Source organism: Hoplias malabaricus, chromosome Y (genome assembly GCF_029633855.1).
Source record: "Hoplias malabaricus isolate fHopMal1 chromosome Y, fHopMal1.hap1, whole genome shotgun sequence".
Lineage (NCBI taxonomy): Eukaryota > Metazoa > Chordata > Actinopteri > Characiformes > Erythrinidae > Hoplias > Hoplias malabaricus.
The window spans coordinates 57,724,916-57,742,562 of NC_089820.1; the positions used below are offsets into that span (position 1 = coordinate 57,724,916).

The window sequence follows — 17,647 nt, forward strand, 5'->3', positions numbered from 1 at the left end:
GGCATGACAACGGAATATTGATTTTCACAGAGAGACTTGTGCCAGGGAGGGGGTGAATTACCATCATCTCAGACTGAGTGTATGCACAGTGTCTGGTTGGTGGGAGGGGGTGCAGGGGGTGGTGGGTAATCACCCCTAGGTAGCAGTGAATCATCTCCACAGCCGTTTGGTTACCATGTGAAGTGAAGGAAGGCATCTCTCCTGTGTTTGTCCACGCACCGTATCGATCCCGCTGTCTTTTTCTCTGTTAGCATTCACTCCACCAGCTCCTGTCTTCCTCCGCCCTGAACACTCGGCCAACTCCAGCTGTCAGACCTAGCTGGACTTGGAGTTTCAGCATGCAGCTGGACGTTCTGAATCAGGCTTCTCATACTAAGTGTGTGTGTGTGTGTGTGTTTCTCCAGGCGTATCGCTTCCTTGCAGTCAATAAGAAGCTGGGGCTTAGTGGGCGTCCAGACAGGCCCGTGGGCTGCATTGGGACTTGTAAGGTAAGTACAGCCCTATGTACAGTACGTTACTCTTCAGAGGCCACCTTCCTTTGTTTATTTATTTATTTACGAAGGACATTCAAGCTGTTCATCAGTGTCAAAGATTCAGAGAAAACAAGCCACGAAGGACCAGCGCCTCGCACCAAAACTGTCCCCTTCAGTTCACAACTATTACAACCTCAGCTCTTGCTTCAGATCTCAACCTCTCAGTCCAGACCTCCTTCCACTGTGAGACGATCAGATCAGCACTGGGTCTGAAAGAACGTGCAGCTGTAGAGAGCAAAGCCTCACAGGGAAAAGGAAGTAGACACAAAACAATAACAATAATAATAATAAAAAGACATGTTGCTAGTGCTTCTCACAACAATGGACTCCAACACCACTGAGTGGGACTAGGATCGTCTCAGATCAGGAGAATCAGAAACTGCAACCAACCTCTGAGACTGAACTTTGGAGGCGTGGCTGTAGGTTCCTTTAGGAAACTGAAAGCGAGTCTCGTGGCCAGAATGGAAGCTGGGATTAAAGGAAAGCGTGGACACAGTAAGCACTGGAGAGGCTGGATGTTCCGTCTCTAAAAGATGAAAACATTAAGTGCTTTCATTTTTTTAGTGGAGTTTTTAGTGGAGTTTATTTGGTGCAACGTTGTGGGATGTTCCTCAAATAAGGGTTTCACAGTTTAGCCAAGTACCTCCGGCCCAGAATTAAGTCTGTCCTTTAGTAAAAGAGCTGAGGGACATTGCCATTGGACAATCCTCATCTTAAAGGAGCACTAGTATTTCTAGCCACTGTCGTTGCTCTGGACTCTGCACTGCAGAAACTGCACTATGAAGCTTTTGGAGCAGGGTTGGAAACCACCGCCAATGCCTTCCTTTTTAGGACAATGCTCTAAAAGTAAATTACGCTCTGCGACAGTAGGGGGCGCCCAGGAGCAAAAACACCAAATCTTACCTAGTGTTGCTTTAAGTTGTTGAAATAGCTATGTTTTTATTTATTTTACTGGAGAAACTAAGTCCAGAAATGAACTTGTTCCGTAAAGAGGCAGCGACACCTGATAAACATTATGTTTGTTTGCGATTCACAAATTTCACTGACAATGAAAGGAAAGTCTTGGAGGGGTTGTCATGGCAACAATGAAGAGCAACCCTCCTTTCCTCCAACTAGCAACTAGCTCTCTCTCTATCTGTGTGTGTGTCTCATTCTCACACACACACACACAGAGAGCACCTCTGCAGCCTTTTTCTGTTTAAATCTTCAGTGCTTTAAAGGTTTTAGCAGAAACGATGCAGTAGAACAATCTCACTCAACTACAGCAATAGATTTTTAAAATATCCCCTCCTTTATCCACGGGGGATAACTTCCAGAAGCCGTCTTTATCCGTCTTAAAGCGTATTTTTAATATTCTTACTTACGTAGAGCCTTTAGATCGAGTGCTCACAAATAAAACGCCCTTAGAGTCCAACAGAGCCCTGCTGGCGACGCCCCTTCAGAGTGAAACTAAAGCATGGAAAAGACTTAAGGTGTTTGAATGAGATATTTAATGTGTGGGATCAACTTAAATAAGGCGTGGGAACAAAATCTTTAAAGCGGAAATATTCTGGGATCCTGAGCCTTCCGACCCACACACCGTGAAACAAGCGCAAAGGTGAGGTTAAAGGAACGCTAGGTCAGATTTGGCATGTTTGGAACGGGGGAGGGAGGGGAGTGGTTGAATTCCTACCCTCCTCCAAAAGATACATAGTACATTTTCTGCAGTGCCGAGCTCTTAGTAACCAAGACAGAGGCTCCAATCTTAGTGGAGGGTCACGGTAATTTTTAAGCTGTAATTTTAAGATAAAGATAGTACCTAGTGTTGCTTTAAACTTTGTGAAACAAACCAAATCACAGAAATGTGAACGGAGAAGAAAGAGAACAGAGTGAAAACGGCTAAAACCCAGAGCTTCTGCTCCTCGCTCCTCACTGCTGTGCGCTCGGGGTCGGGGTGAACAGCGAGCGGCTCATTATCATTTAAAGGAACAGGTGCTGAAAGCGGGCGTTCTGAACAGAGCTGTTTACACAGGGGGAGAACACTGCTGTGGGGCTCGTGGTGGTGTTACTTCTTTATTTTTATTCGTTTTGATTGAACAAAGAGAAATCACACCTAAAAGCCCCAAAAAGGCAAACATTTAACTCCCACAATGAACCGGCGGTTTTATAATTTATGAAATCAATAAAAACATAAAATGCTGGAGAAAAAAATAATACTGGGAAAGTGCTGATGCTTAACTGCGTGAGTTTGTGAGTGAAGTGATTGAGCGCAGTGTTTTCTCCTCGCTGCACGTAATGGAGCGTAATAACAGCCCAAACCTTCAGTCCCTGATTCATCTGTTTATGAAACACTCCATTTGTTTCTCCCTGCCGTTTTTCTGATGGAAACTCTATGCGCTGTGATGTCTAATGCACTCCTCAGGGTCCTGGAGTTGGTGCTTATTTACTAAGATTAAAAATAACGAGTCTAATCTGTCTACAGGATACGTCTAAATGTTTTTAGACACCTCTTATAATCCGTTAACTCTAACACTTTAAGGTGCACACACTACTGTTACAGTACAAATACTGTCCTTGGAAAAGCTTTGACTATGTACGTACTATGGGATGCTCTGGAATAGACACAGATGAGCCTAAGGTCACGATGTCCAGTGCCACTCGAGCTTGGGCTGTGGGGTAGTGTTTGCTTTTCCACTGCATGGTACCTACTCCACTGGACTCTACTCTCTGTTTCGTCACTGGTTCTTTTCCCACTCTCACAGCTCCCCCCTGGAATGTATCAGTGTTGTCTCTAACACCGTCTCTAAGAGGAACAGTGGGCTTTGGAAACCACAACAACGGCGGCGGTAACGTTAAGCGGTGTTTACTCATGGTGTATCGGCGTGTTGTTGTTGTTTGGGACTGAACACAGCTCCGTCATCAGTTCAGACAGATCAGTAGAGTTTGTTCCTTCTTGTTGCAGCGTCCAGCTCTCGCTGGATTCTTTCGTCGGCCACCGATCCAAGGAGCGTTTGAACCTCTTCAAAAGACCACGGCGTCATTTAAAAACAAACGTGATCTCTGCTGCAGCTGGAGATTTTACAGATGGAGAGTTGGTGCTGGTCGTCTGCGTTGCGTGGCGTAGAGTGACGACTCTCTCTGGACGATCAGCGCTCTGCAAGGTTTACACGCCACGGTTTAGTCCCTACTCGAAAAGCACCATGACACCTGTATCTGATCTCAACCTGATCTGATTATTGTTTTTCATGTCATCAAAGGCTCACAGAAACGATCTGATGAGTAGGAGCTGTGTCTCATTCAGTGATTTGTTAAACATTGTGTGAGGCATCTGCTGGAAATTCAGATCCACACCAAAAGCAAAGAAGTCGTCGTCATTTACAGCTGGTGTTCCTCCTCCTCCTCAGAGTCCGCGGTGTGTGTTTTTCTCTCTGTGAAGGACACGCTGAGATAAGATCAGTCATTAGAAACTACCTCGGAGTCTCTCAGCTGTCTTCAGCTTCACTTTAAAGAGCCTTGGACTCTCTCTCCGCTGTTTATGAGCTTTAATGAACTGAACATCACAGTCGCAGTTGCAGGGTTCAGAGTCTACGCAGAACGCAAGGCAGGAACACACCCTGGACAGAGCACTACACACTCACCCGGTCACTCACACACACACATGGTCACTCACACACTCACCCAGTCACTCACACACTCACCCGGTCACTCACACACTCACCCCGTCACTCACACACTCACCCGGTCACTCACCCCGTCACTCACACACTCACCCGGTCACTCACCCCATCACTCACACACTCACCAAGTCACTCACACACTCACATGGTCACTCACACACTCACCCGGTCACTCACCCCGTCACTCACACACTCACCAAGTCACTCACACACTCACATGGTCACTCACACACTCACCCGGTCACTCACCCCGTCACTCACACACTCACCCGGTCACTCACACACTCACCCGGTCACACACACACACACTCTCCCGGTCACACACACACTCTCCCGGTCACACACACGCTCTCCTGGTCACACACACACTCACCATGTCACTCACACACTCACCCGGTCACTCACCCCATCACTCACACACTCACCAAGTCACTCACACACTCACATGGTCACTCACACACTCACCCGTTCACTCACCCCGTCACTCACACACTCACATGGTCACTCACACACTCACCCGGTCACTCACCCCGTCACTCACACACTCACCCGGTCACACACACACTCACCCGGTCACACACACACACACTCTCCCGGTCACACACACACTCACCTGGTCACTCACCCAGTCACTCACACACTCACCCCGTCACTCACATTGAACTTAGGGTTAGGTGTAGCATTAGTTAGTTACAGTTATCAAAAAAAATTTCTTTGAATGTCCTCACAAGTGTGTGTGTGTGTGTGTGACTTCCCTGCTGCAGCTCTGGAATGGATGACTTGTTTTAGCCGCTGTCTGAGGAAAGGTACGCCTCAGACACTAATCCATCACACTGTGGGTAATTCTCTCTCTCTCTCTCTCTCTCTGTCGTACAGATATATCGTATCCTGGGAAAGACGGTGGTGTGTTACCCGATCGTTTTTGATCTCAGTGATTTCTACCTGTCTCAGGACGTCATGCTGCTGATCGATGACATCAAGGTGAGCCGTGGTGATGTCACGAGTGGGCGAGCTCTGAAAGGACGGAGGGAGTGTCTCATGTATGTCTCAGAGGAGATGGGAACTCTTCAGTTTAAATATCAGACCTCGACGCTTCATCTCCTCTGGACTTTTTAAAAGTGCAGAATCTCATTTTAAAATAATGTTCTTCCAATTTGGCTTTAGATCCATCTGTAAAATGACTCTAATACAACCTCAAGGTTACAGTGTGAAAAATGTATTAGTAATTTGAAGTTTAAACGATGCTAACATTATCCACACTTGTGTGAGAGCGAAGATCTTCAAGTCCACCTTGTAGATGTAGAGTCAGAGACAGTAGCTCATCTGTCGCTGCACAGTGTGTGTCGCCCGTCCTCTAGTCCTTCATCAGTGACACAGGACGCTGTCGGCTGGATGTTTTTGGTCGGTGGACTGTTCTCAGTCCAGACACTGAGGGGTTTAAAAACTCCAGCAGCACTGCTGTGTCTGATCCACTCTACACCAGCACAACACACACTAACACACCACCACCACGTCAGTGTCACTGCAGCACTGAGAATGATCCACCACCACATCACACCTGCTCTGTGGGGGTCCTGAGCTCTGAAGAACAGGGGGAAAATGGGTCTTATAAAGGATGCAGAGCAACAGACGGAGTGCAGTCTGCAATTGCAGAATGACAGCGTGCTCCTGTGTGATCAGTGGAGCTGCTAAAGTGGACAGGGAGTTTTGAAAGGAGGAGGTCATTTTAAAGCCATGGTTGATGGATGAATGTAATATTAGATAATATTGATATTCAATATTCCCTTCTACAGAAGAAGTCACATCTCTGTACGTCCTGATGGGTTCCCTGAGGACCTCATTGAATTAGAAACCATCCACAGTTCTTTCGTACATTTTTTTTTATTATTTCCGTATGCAAAGCATGGTTCTCTTCTCTTATTATGAATATATTTCATCCTGAGTCTTTGGTGTTTTTTGCAGAATGCCCTGCAGTTCATTAAACAGTGCTGGAAGATGCCCGGAAGGCCGCTGTTCCTGGTGCTCATCAGGGAGGATAACATTAAGTAAGGCCTATAAAACTACCCTCATCCATCACACGGAACAAACTACTGCACTGGCCGATGTCCCGTTCAAACCAATGTGAAACCGTAGCACAGCTCAGGGTGTACTGAGGCTTTAGGACCAGGGTCTGGTTTAAACCTCACACACACAACTGGTTTACAAGGTTACACCCTGTGTTTATGGGTTGTGTGCATTTCAACAGTGCAAAAGGAGCCCTCGTGTTTCAGAGAGGATCACACAGAACGTTAGTGGAGATATTACACAGGGGGCTGAAGTTTGAGCAGCTTCTGACGTCAGGTTTTACACCGATTTATCAGCACCTTTAAAAAAACAAGGTGTACATTTGAGTGTAGGACATCAGTGAAATGTTGATGTTAAAGGGTGGACTACACGATGTTTGTGTGATTTCATTAGGCGTACAAATACGTTTTAAAGCCTTTTTCAAAGTTCAAACCTTCTCCTGCTCTTTTGTTATTTTATGGTAACTGTTGTGTCACAGTAAAAATACAATTGTTTGTATTTGTTTTATTAAACGGAACAGATCCTAAAAAGGAAGTAGTTTGAAAGCTGCGAGTGAGAAGAACTGATTGGTAATGAGTTCCATGAGGAAGAAGTATTCAAAAAAGGGTCAAAACGATTTTGAGTTTGTAAAACAATACTCACAAATGTAACAGACTTTGTAACTGCGTTTGAGCAACTACAGACACATAAAACAAAATCTGTAACTGTGTTTGAGCAACTACAGACACGTAAAACAAAATCTGTAACTGCGTTTGAGCAACTACAGACACGTAAAACAAAATCTGTATCTGCGCTTGAGCAACTACAGACACGTAAATCAAAATCTGTAACTGCGTTTGAGCAACTACAGACACGTAAAACAAAATTTCTTATTGCGTTTGAGCAACTACAGACACGTAAAACAAAATGTGTAACTGCGTTTGAGCAACTACAGACACGTAAAACAAAATCTGTATCTGCGCTTGAGCAACTACAGACACGTAAAACAAAATCTGTATCTGCGCTTGAGCAACTACAGACACGTAAAACAAAATCTGTAACTGCGTTTGAGCAACTACAGACACGTAAAACAAAATCTGTATCTGCGCTTGAGCAACTACAGACACGTAAAACAACATCTGTATCTGCGCTTGAGCAACTACAGACACGTAAAACAAAATCTGTAACTGCGTTTGAGCAACTACAGACACGTAAAACAAAATCTGTATCTGCGCTTGAGCAACTACAGACACGTAAAACAACATCTGTATCTGCGCTTGAGCAACTACAGACACGTAAAACTAAAATCTGTAACTGCGTTTGAGCAACTACAGACACGTAAAACAAAATATGTTACTGCGTTTGAGCAACTACAGACACGTAAAACAAAATCTCTTATTGCGTTTGAGCAACTACAGACACGTAAAACTAAAATCTGTAACTGCGTTTGAGCAACTACAGACACGTAAAACTAAAATCTGTAACTGCGTTTGAGCAACTACAGACACGTAAAACAAAATCTGTTATTGCGTTTGAGCAACTACAGACACGTAAAACTAAAATCTGTAACTGCGTTTGAGCAACTACAGACACAGAAACAAAATCTGTTATTGCGTTTGAGCAACTACAGACACAGAAAACAAAATCTGTTATTGCGTTTGAGCAACTGCAGACACGTAAAACTAAAATCTGTTACTGCGTTTGAGCAACTACAGACACGTAAAACAAAACTGGCAACTGCGTTTGAGCAACTACAGACATGTAAAACTAAAATCTGTAACTGCGTTTGAGCAACTACAGACACGTAAAACAAAACTGGCAACTGCGTTTGAGCAACTACAGACATGTAAAACTAAAATCTGTAACTGCATTTGAGCAACTACAGACACGTAAATCAAAATTTGTTACTGCGTTTGAGCAACTACAGACACGTAAAACAAAATCTGTATCTGCGCTTGAGCAACTACAGACACGTAAAACAAAATCTGTACCTGCGCTTGAGCAACTACAGACACGTAAAACAAAATCTGTAACTGCGTTTGAGCAACTACAGACACGTAAAACAAAATTTGTAACTGCGTTTGAGCAACTACAGGCACGTAAAACAAAATCTTTAACTGCGTTTGAGCAACTACAGACACGTAAAACTAAAATCTGTTACTGCGTTTGAGCAACTACAGACATGTAAAACTAAAATCTGTTACTGCGTTTGAGCAACTACAGACACGTTAAACAAAATCTTTAACTGCATTTGAGCAACTACAGACACGTAAAACTAAAATCTGTTACTGCGTTTGAGCAACTACAGACACGTAAAACTAAAATCTGTTACTGCGTTTGAGCAACTATAGACACGTAAAACTAGCATGTGATGGTTCTGTCCTTTCCTGTTATTGCATCCAAATGTATGTGAGAGTTTGGTTTACACAATTTAAAGGAACAGCAGAATTGTTTTACTTTAAAATTACAGCTTTAATTCACCACTAATTTGTAACAGGAAGCATAGAGTCTCTGTCGTTGTCACTCAGGGTTTAGCACTATGTACTGCACTATGTACATTTTGTAGGAGGGCAGGAAACCACTCCCACTCCCTCCTCCTCCCCATTGATTTCAGTACAGTGCTGTAAATATGAGTTACACTAGGGGGAGCCCCAGGAGCAACAAATGCAACTCTTACATAGTGTTCCTTTAAAGACGGGTATTTTGATGTCAGTTTGTGTGAATGTTTGACATTTTTAGGTTATTTTCCAGTGAATAAAATTGTAATTTTTAAAGTTATGCTACAGATAACACCTAATATAAAGTAGATTATAAAAGAACTCACATCCAGAAACTTTTAAAACCTCCAGTTTTTATCGGAATAGTTTTATTTTATGATTGTATTTCTTTTAAATTAGACTTTTTTGTAACTGAGAAGGGTAATTTCTCATCATTTCTCATCATCTCTCGTCTGTGTAAACTGAATGTAACGTTCTGTAAACTACAGAAGAGCGTGTCTGTTTGTCTCCGGCTGCTAGGGGGAGCCGTTTTAACCCTGTGCTGGACATGTTGGCCTCATTCAAGAAGGGCGTCATCGGAGGAGTGAAGGTCCACGTGGACAGACTCCAGGTGGGCTTCTGTTTATGAAAAAAAATATTAACATGAACCCTGCTTTAAAACCAGAAATGTGGCCAAATGTATTCAAATATTATTCAGGAAGCGCAGCCGCCTGAATATTCATGGCCTCGTGTCCATTAATGTGTGCTTTTACATGTATTAGCATCATTTAGCGAACGCAGATTAGCTCTATTTGACCTGCTTCTTCAAAATGTCATTAAAGGAGCAGCTTGAACAAACATGCTAATGTGGCTAACAGTGAATGGAAGCTGGTGGCAGCCAATTAGCATGAAGTCATTTGCATGTGGCCTTATTTACAATCGTCTTTCTCTCTTGTTTTTTAGTCTTTCACATATCTTTTTATGTCAATGTCAGCAAGCAGCTGTTGCATCACTTTCTGTCCCATATAATCAAGAAGACACTACCTGTTATATGTAAATGAGCTTTGTTCCTATTGGCTGCCCGGAATAGAGCTTCATTAATAATCAGCCAAATGTGAAACAATATTTATAACTTCACTAAGAATGGGTGGGGCTACAGCGTCGTTGCTGAATGCCTCTGAATGCATTGGTCGACCTGACCTCACTGTTTTAACTCTTGGGGCTGCCATCAATCAGATCCTTGCAACAATATTCCGACATCTAGTCTAAAGCCTTTTTCAGAAGAGTAGAAGCTGTTACTGCAGGAAAATGGGAGGAAAGTCCTGATTAATGCCCTTCATTTCAGAAAGAAACGTCGGAGGAGCAGCGTGAGGCTGGTCGTGTCGTGTCTGAGTTAAAGTGAGGTATTCTCAGTGGTGCTGCAGTTCTCATTATTATGGGTGGAGTGTAGAGCTGTCATATCTCTCTCTGTGTATGAAAGGCTGCAGTTTGGCAGGAATCACAGTGTTGGGCCGTGTCCCCGGTGTTGTGCTGAATATTTATCCGCTGGCGTATTTAGTCACTTCCCATATGGCCAGCTGATATGGGCCCATCTGCTCAGGTTGAGCTTTCTTCAGCCAGGCTCCTAATCGAGGTGTGTGTGTGTGTGTGTGTGTGTGTGTGTGCCCCATCCCTCAGACCCTGATCTCTGGAGCCGTGGTAGAACAGCTGGATTTCCTGCGCGTCAATGAAGCAGAGTAAGAACCCTCTATTCTGTGTCTGACCTTTGCTTTGGTGTTCCACTTGTTCGGGCGGTAATCATGTGCCAGTCCACCTTAAAGGGAGCCCAGAACCGTTAACACTACTAACACACTGCCTGGAAGCATAATGCCATGTTTATTCACGGTGATGTCGGCAGTGACAAAGTCACCTGGACTCTCTGGACCATCTATATATCTGTAATATTCTGTTCCATTTTCTGTGATAGGCTCATTGCACTTGTTGTGTTTAATTGTATATTAGTTCCATTTAAAAAAAGCTATAATTATATGTCACTGTGTGGCTACAACTTGGTGATTCCGGGTCTGGATTGAAGGCCAGCAGGGTTAGGAACCGACAGAGAAATCTGTCAGTGTTTTGACACAGAGAGTGGATGTTTTATGCTAAGCCGTGTTAGCTTAGTGCTAACACGTCATTAATAAACCTGTAGAGATGCTAGTGGAAATAAACCTTATTACACAGGCCACAGGGTCCTAGATTTCCGCTGAATCTTGATATTTATTGCCCAAATTAAACTGGAAATGTGATTTATTTTAAAGGGGACACATTATTGTAAAGTACTTCCGTGTTAACCCCTGTGCACAGTAATTACGGAGATCTGGAGCCCACCAACCCACACACTGTGAAACAAGACACAACCAGTCAGTTTTCTGTGCGCTGCTTGAGTCAGAAAAATAGCGGGATAAAACGAGACTTTAGAATGGCCCCGCCCCCTCGTCTGAGTCTGTCCAATCACATCGCTGGACCCGTGTTTATGTGAGAGCGCAAAGACGAGGTTAAACTCAGCAAAACAGACACAACGAGCGCGGAGAAATAAGAGCACTGAGTAAAAACGGAGAAGAAAGAGAACAGAGTGAAAACGGCTAAAAACCAGAGCTTCTGCTCCTCGCTCCTCACTGCTAAACAGTGCTAACTTGACTAGCATTGAACAAAAGGAATAGGCTGCCCACCGGCTTGAAGGCTCACTGTTGCTCATTCTCTCTTATTATTGTCTTCCGTTGTGTGAAACAAGTTATTAGACGTGAAATCTTAGACGTGGATTCTGTTGAATAACGTCAGCTCTGTCTGCTGCTTTTGAAGGATTCCCGAGTTTAAGAGCTTTGAGGAGCTGGAGATGCCGAAACACTCGAAGGTGAAGCGTCAGACGAGCACTCCTAACGCCTCGGACCTGGAGCAGCAGCCTGAGATCAACATCCAGGAGTGGAGCCACAAACCCACTTACGAGATCCTGCAGAAGTTTAACGTGAGTCTGGTCAAAGGGGCGAAGGGTGTGTCCCGACATTTAGCGAGTGCCCTTGCTCTCTGTTGCCTACGTAGGTTAAGCAGCATTTTAACCAAATTGTAAACAAAGCGTTGAGTCTTATTTGATGTTAGTGGCCATTCCCTGCTGCTGCTATTATTTCTCAAGTTGAAGAAGAGGATTGGACCAAATCCGTCTCACTTTTTTGCACTTTACGGCTCAGTTACAGCACCGGCAAGTGTTGTGTGAGCCGGGCCGACTGTCGTGAGCCAGGCTTGACTTGGGTTACAGCATGTGTTGTGTGAGACAGAGATGAGCCAAGTTCTGATTTGGTCGTGATTTGTTCCACAACACCTGACATCTGCGCCATATAACACGGAGGTGAGGCAGCCAGACTCCCTCTGAGTCAACACCGTCATTCAAGGCCAAATTTGGGCCAGAGAACTGCAGATTTGGGCCAAACATTCATTACTCCCTGGGCTTAGCTGTTACAACAGCCTGAGCCCCAGAGCTTCGCCTGCTAATCTACAAACGCCCTCAACCAAGGCCAAGGTTTGGCAAAATGGTGGCAAATGTAAATACACACTGCTAATATACACTCTCAGAAACAGGGTACTGTAGACGTATGTTATTGTCACTAAAGGTACAAACAGTGTAAAGATACCTTTAAAGGCATCGCAGTTGTGCTCCCTAAAGGCTCATTACATTCTCTTCTCGAGAAAGAGAGGGGGGTACTTTCATTATAGATCTGTGAAAAATGAACGGAGACAAAGTGGGGCGAATGCAATCCACACATCTTTAAAATCAACAATTAATGCAGAATATGGCACAATTATGTTCCCTTCCTAACAGCACTGTGAATGTCCTCCACAGGGAGGTTTTCTGAGAGTGTGGAGTACACTTTTCTTAATCCAGTGTGTCCAGTGTTGGTCCCTTTCCAGTGAGGAACAGGGGCCGAGGCTGATACACTGCAGCAGTAGGTAGACAGCACTCTTCAGCTCTAACCCTACACAGGGCATGTATAGTATAAACTGCCCCGCGTGTGAAGGTACGAGTCCCATGTTTCTTTTATGTGTTTTGTTTTCATCAGGACTGTGAGTGTCTCGCGAGCCAGGCCCAGCTCGCCAGCGTTCTCCTGAAGAAAGAGGGTCCTGACTTCTTCAGCAGAGACGGTAAACTGGAGCAAACACGTCACGTAGGCAGTACGTCCAGAAATGGCTTCAGTTAGAGTTAGAGGTGCTCATGAAGCAGCTACAAATGAGCCTTGCCCAGAAAGACAGGGGGGGTGTAGAGGTATAACCTCATTAAGGCTCACACGGCTGAGTGAAATCAAGGGACTTATTTATCAGAAAAACAAGGGATTGGATGCTTAATGCATCTCCCATTTCAAGTGTAATACAAACTTAAACATATAAATTAAACAAACATTCATTTAAAATATTATAGACTGTAGTTGGTCATATTTAATATTTGTATCGATATAAATGGTCTTTTGTCGTCTGATTTCAACTCTCCTCATTACTATCCTCCTCTCGGGAGGAAATGGACGCTCCGTGTTTTGAACACAGTGGTGTGTGTGAGGCTTGTGCGGAGTGTGGAGCTGCAGACGGGCCCCACGTCCCTGCGCTCGTCAGAAACTGCTTAAATAGAGGTTTTTAGGGCTCTGTGTTAGAGAGAGAGTCTGTGTCAGCAAACCTACCCCTACTCTCAGTCTCAGTTCATTTATATCAGCTCAGGTCTCCCAGTGGACAGTGGGGGGAGGAGGATGGATATTATTAAAAATACAGATATTTAATATTTCTATTTGTTTGCTAAGATTAACATAAACTCTTTTCTTTCTGTGTGTGTGTGTGTGTGTGTGTGTGTGTGTGTGTGCGCAGACAATCTAAAGGATGAGCTGGAGCGTATCTACCGGCAGGCGGGCAGCAGGAAGCTGTGGTCAGAGTCCAGTCATTTAACACACACTCACACGTCTCAACACTGTTCAGATTCGCTGAACCTTTCCGTCTCCAGGCCTTTCATTATCATCTGATCCTGAGGGTCCCATGTGCCTCGCAGTTCCGATAAAAATGTCAGAGAGTGGTTTATTTAAAGCTGAAATAGGGCGAGAGTTACAGAAAACGCAGTGAATCAAAATAATAAAATGAAGGCGGGTAATTTACAGTGTTTTACTGTGAATTTACAGAAAAAAAAAAAAAAAAACATTCTTGTAAGTAGCAGTAAGTCCAATCTGAGTCCGAATAAAAACGTTTGCCAACGTCTGTGCACACTCAGTGAAGGCTGATTGGACCAATAGGTCCGACTAGTTGAACTGTTTAGACTGATAGGTCCAGTTAAACTCTTAGAGCAGGAAAACGTGACTCGTACATGGGATCCACAGGGTCGGGATTAGCATTCAGAAACACATTTTAGTGATTTTTGATGCTTCAATTCTGCTTTAAATAACAATAATTATATTAAGACTGTTATTACACATCCACACCACAAGGATAAAATAGATCCTAGGCCAATTGTTCCCCAGCTTTAAAATGAATTAAGATTAAAAATGTCGTACTGAGGGACGTGATGTTTCCGTGTCACAAACAGTTGTTTCCTAACCTCTTCTTTTTGTCTGTCCATTCAAATGTGACTTATTTCTGCCAAAACGATTGTTTTATTTTGACCATGCGACCCTGGCATAGGCTCGCGGTCCGCTGCGCTGCGGCGGCTAGCCAGAAGTTTGCGGGTTCTATCGCTCCTCATATAACCACTCTGTTGGTCCACGGCAAACAGGTAACAGGCCTCCGTCCCCTGCCCCCTGCATGTGTTCATCCTGTAGACTCAGAGAGAAACACGACCACAGAGTTTGGATTAACCGGAGCCCACGCTTCACTCATTGGCTCTGTGCGAGTCCACGGCTCTGCGGAGTGGGGGGTGGAGGAGGGGGTCACGGAGCTGATGGGTCGATTGATTAAAACATAGTCAAGTCGGTCAAGACGTGCTTGGGGTCTGGAGTTCTGCTGCTTTAGGTTTGCGCTGGAGCTACAGGTCAGCGGTGTTACTGACAAGGACAGGAGGCTTTGTTCTGTTAATATTCTTCATGCATTGTTGTTTGAGTTAACCCTTTGTGGTCTATGAAAGCATCAGTGCGTATCAATAATTGTATTAATATCTTGGCAATACCCCGACGCAGACAGAAGGTTCACACTGTCCCTGAATGTGTGGAGTCTGCCGTGTCCACTCCAGGTCTTCACTAGGTCATACATCCCTCACGTCCCTGAGGTTATGAAGAGGGTCTGAGACACACGTTATCTGCCTCTGGAACTGGAGGATTCATGTATACATTCGTGTTTTTTTGGTGAACATGACCAGTGAACACATGAGGAAAGGTGTGTTGTCCCCAGATGTATTTAGAAACGCTAAAACCAGACCGTCTGTGTGGAGTGTGGTGTGTTCTCCCCGTGTCCGCGTGGGTTTCCTCCGGGTGACTGTCTGTGAGGAGTGCGGTGTGTTCTCCCTGTGTCTGCCTGGGTTTCCTCCGGGTGACTGTCTGTGAGGAGTGTGGTGTGTTCTCCCCGTGTCTGCCTGGGTTTCCTCCGGGTGACTGTCTGTGAGGAGTGTGGTGTGTTCTCTCTGTGTCTGCGTGTGTTTCCTCCGGGTGACTGTCTGTGAGGAGTGTGGTGTGTTCTCTCTGTGTCTGCGTGTGTTTCCTCCGGGTGACTGTCTGTGAGGAGTGCGGTGTGTTCTCCCTGTGTCTGCCTGGGTTTCCTCCGGGTGACTGTCTGTGAGGAGTGTGGTGTGTTCTCCCCGTGTCTGCCTGGGTTTCCTCCGGGTGACTGTCTGTGAGGAGTGTGGTGTGTTCTCTCTGTGTCTGCGTGTGTTTCCTCCGGGTGACTGTCTGTGAGGAGTGCGGTGTGTTCTCCCCATGTCCGCGTGGGTTTCCTCCGGGTGTTTCTTCCCACGCTCCAAAAACACACGTTGGTAGGTGGATTGGCAACTCAAAAGTGTCCGTAGGTGTCAGTGTGTGAGTGAATGTGTGAGTGTGTGTCGCCCTGTGAAGGACTGGCGCCCCCTCCAGGGTGTATTCCCGCCTTGCGCCCAATGATTCCAGGTAGGCTCTGGACCCACCGTGACCCTGAACTGGACAAGGGTTACAGACAATGAATGAATGAATGAAAGAAAAACAGACTGTAGAGCAGAGAGAGCTGAAACCGTTCCGAAGAGTTCGATATGAAACAGATGGAGATCTGAAGTGTGTTTAAGGGGGATTTAAGTAAATCTGTAAAAATCGAGACCCCAGACGGTTTAAGCTGCGTTTTTCACAACTACTGGCCAATTGTGTCGCTATAAAACACCAGCAGGTTCAGGGGGCAGTGTGGGGAAATTGATCAGCTATTGATTAGGAGTGGCTGATTCACCTTAAGATCAATCAATAGTTATTTATTTTATCTGATATTAGGAGCTGATTAATAATGTAGAATACAGTACTGTACAGAAGTCTAAGGCAGCTGAGGTTATTGTTTATGCTCCCAGTAAAAGCCTGGTGCTTGTATAAGATCACATACGATTACCATAAATACAGTAAAATGTATCTGATTTAACGTAACGATGTATTTATTAACCGCTAAAACTAGGCACTGGACGATAGCCTCAAACAACACAGCACTGTCACGAGGAGAGATGTGGAAAGGGTTAAACCAACACATTCTCACACAATTTTACTATAATAATGTTGTTGGTTTTTAATTTAATGTTAAATGTATTGTATTTGTTTGTTTGTTTTGAGTAAACTCAGTGCTTAGATAAACAACTTTTTAAATCTCGTTTTCTCAGGGGACTAAAGTGTTTGCCCAGTGCTGTATATGAGTGCGCTACAATGTCGTGAAAGTACATCATCCAGCCCGTTACAGTGAGGAGTCAGGAACTAGCAAAAACCACCAAGATAGTTTCAAATAAGAAGCCAAATTCAGCCTGAGTGTGTAGTTTTGCGTTATGTCACTTCAGTTTCAGTAAATTCAAATTCAGCAATAAATTAAAACACTTTACTACATACGTGGACTTCTGCCAGTTGCCAGATTCTTCCACCTTCAACCAGCAAGTGATTTATCGCATAGTTAAGTTGGTCTGAGATGGGAGCGTGATGCTTCAGTAAGGAACGTATCCACTTGCACTTTTCCCACTGCATTTCACTGTAGCGTATCTCTCTGCTCACCACATGTGGGCGTTTGTGATGGTTCTGTCAGTTATTTAGTTTTTATTACTTATAATTATGTTTATTAATAGAAATAATAGCTGCTTGGGCAGTTTTCCCGTTAGCACAATGCTAATTAGAGTGTTATAAGCTGTTATTTGTTATGCTACATGCTAGCTAAATTAGCTTCCTGTCTCTGGTGCAGAACTAAGCCGCAGACTTCAGACCCCACTTTTAAATGCAGGGCAAATTTGGTCTTTCTTTTTAAGGAAGCGGTGTAGTTTACAAACTGTTACATTACATTACATCAGTGAGTGTTGTGTAGTTTGTGTGGTTGTTTGGTTGTTTGGTGTAGCTCAGTTTTGTGGATGAATAGCTGAAGTGTTTTTTTTGCTGTACCTCTGTTAGTTTTATTTTCCTGTCTTGACTCCACCCTGTTTGGTTTGGTTTGGTTGACATTCACATGTTTTTTAGCTTCGCAAATCCTCACCCCGTGTGCTAAACCACCTTGTAACATTCCCATGGTTTTCCTAAGGTTTTCCCATCGTCAGATTCTAATAGAATGCATCAACCAAGGGTTCAGAACATTAGTGAACATTAAAATACCTCAGCAGCTGTGATTTTATTATTGGAATATGGGAATAAATCTGAGAGTGACCTGAGAGAGGGAGGAGAGCTGCAGCAGGGTTTAAATTCCCACAGCACGTTTGTCATTCAGACGCAGTGAGGCGTTCCTGATAAACTCCAGTTCCCAGAGGAGCAAACCTGCG

General features: G+C 44.4%; 1 protein-coding gene across 6 annotated transcripts in view; it reads left to right on the top strand.

The window, feature by feature from the left end:
* LOC136677984 (phosphorylase b kinase regulatory subunit beta-like) overlaps window positions 1-17,647 on the top strand; it is a 113,617-nt gene that overhangs the window by 84,490 nt on the left and 11,480 nt on the right. For 5 of the 6 annotated variants that reach the window (XM_066655720.1, XM_066655718.1, XM_066655722.1 and 2 more), the window contains 8 exons: window positions 405-488; window positions 5,066-5,170; window positions 6,152-6,234; window positions 9,250-9,340; window positions 10,387-10,445; window positions 11,548-11,710; window positions 12,798-12,879; window positions 13,588-13,645. In XM_066655720.1, coding sequence (XP_066511817.1) covers window positions 405-488; window positions 5,066-5,170; window positions 6,152-6,234; window positions 9,250-9,340; window positions 10,387-10,445; window positions 11,548-11,710; window positions 12,798-12,879; window positions 13,588-13,645 — 725 coding nt within the window. Of the gene's footprint in view, window positions 1-404; window positions 489-5,065; window positions 5,171-6,151; window positions 6,235-9,249; window positions 9,341-10,386; window positions 10,446-11,547; window positions 11,711-12,797; window positions 12,880-13,587; window positions 13,646-14,388; window positions 14,480-17,647 lie in introns of all 6 variants that reach the window. The other variant, XM_066655721.1, reaches the window with a different exon arrangement.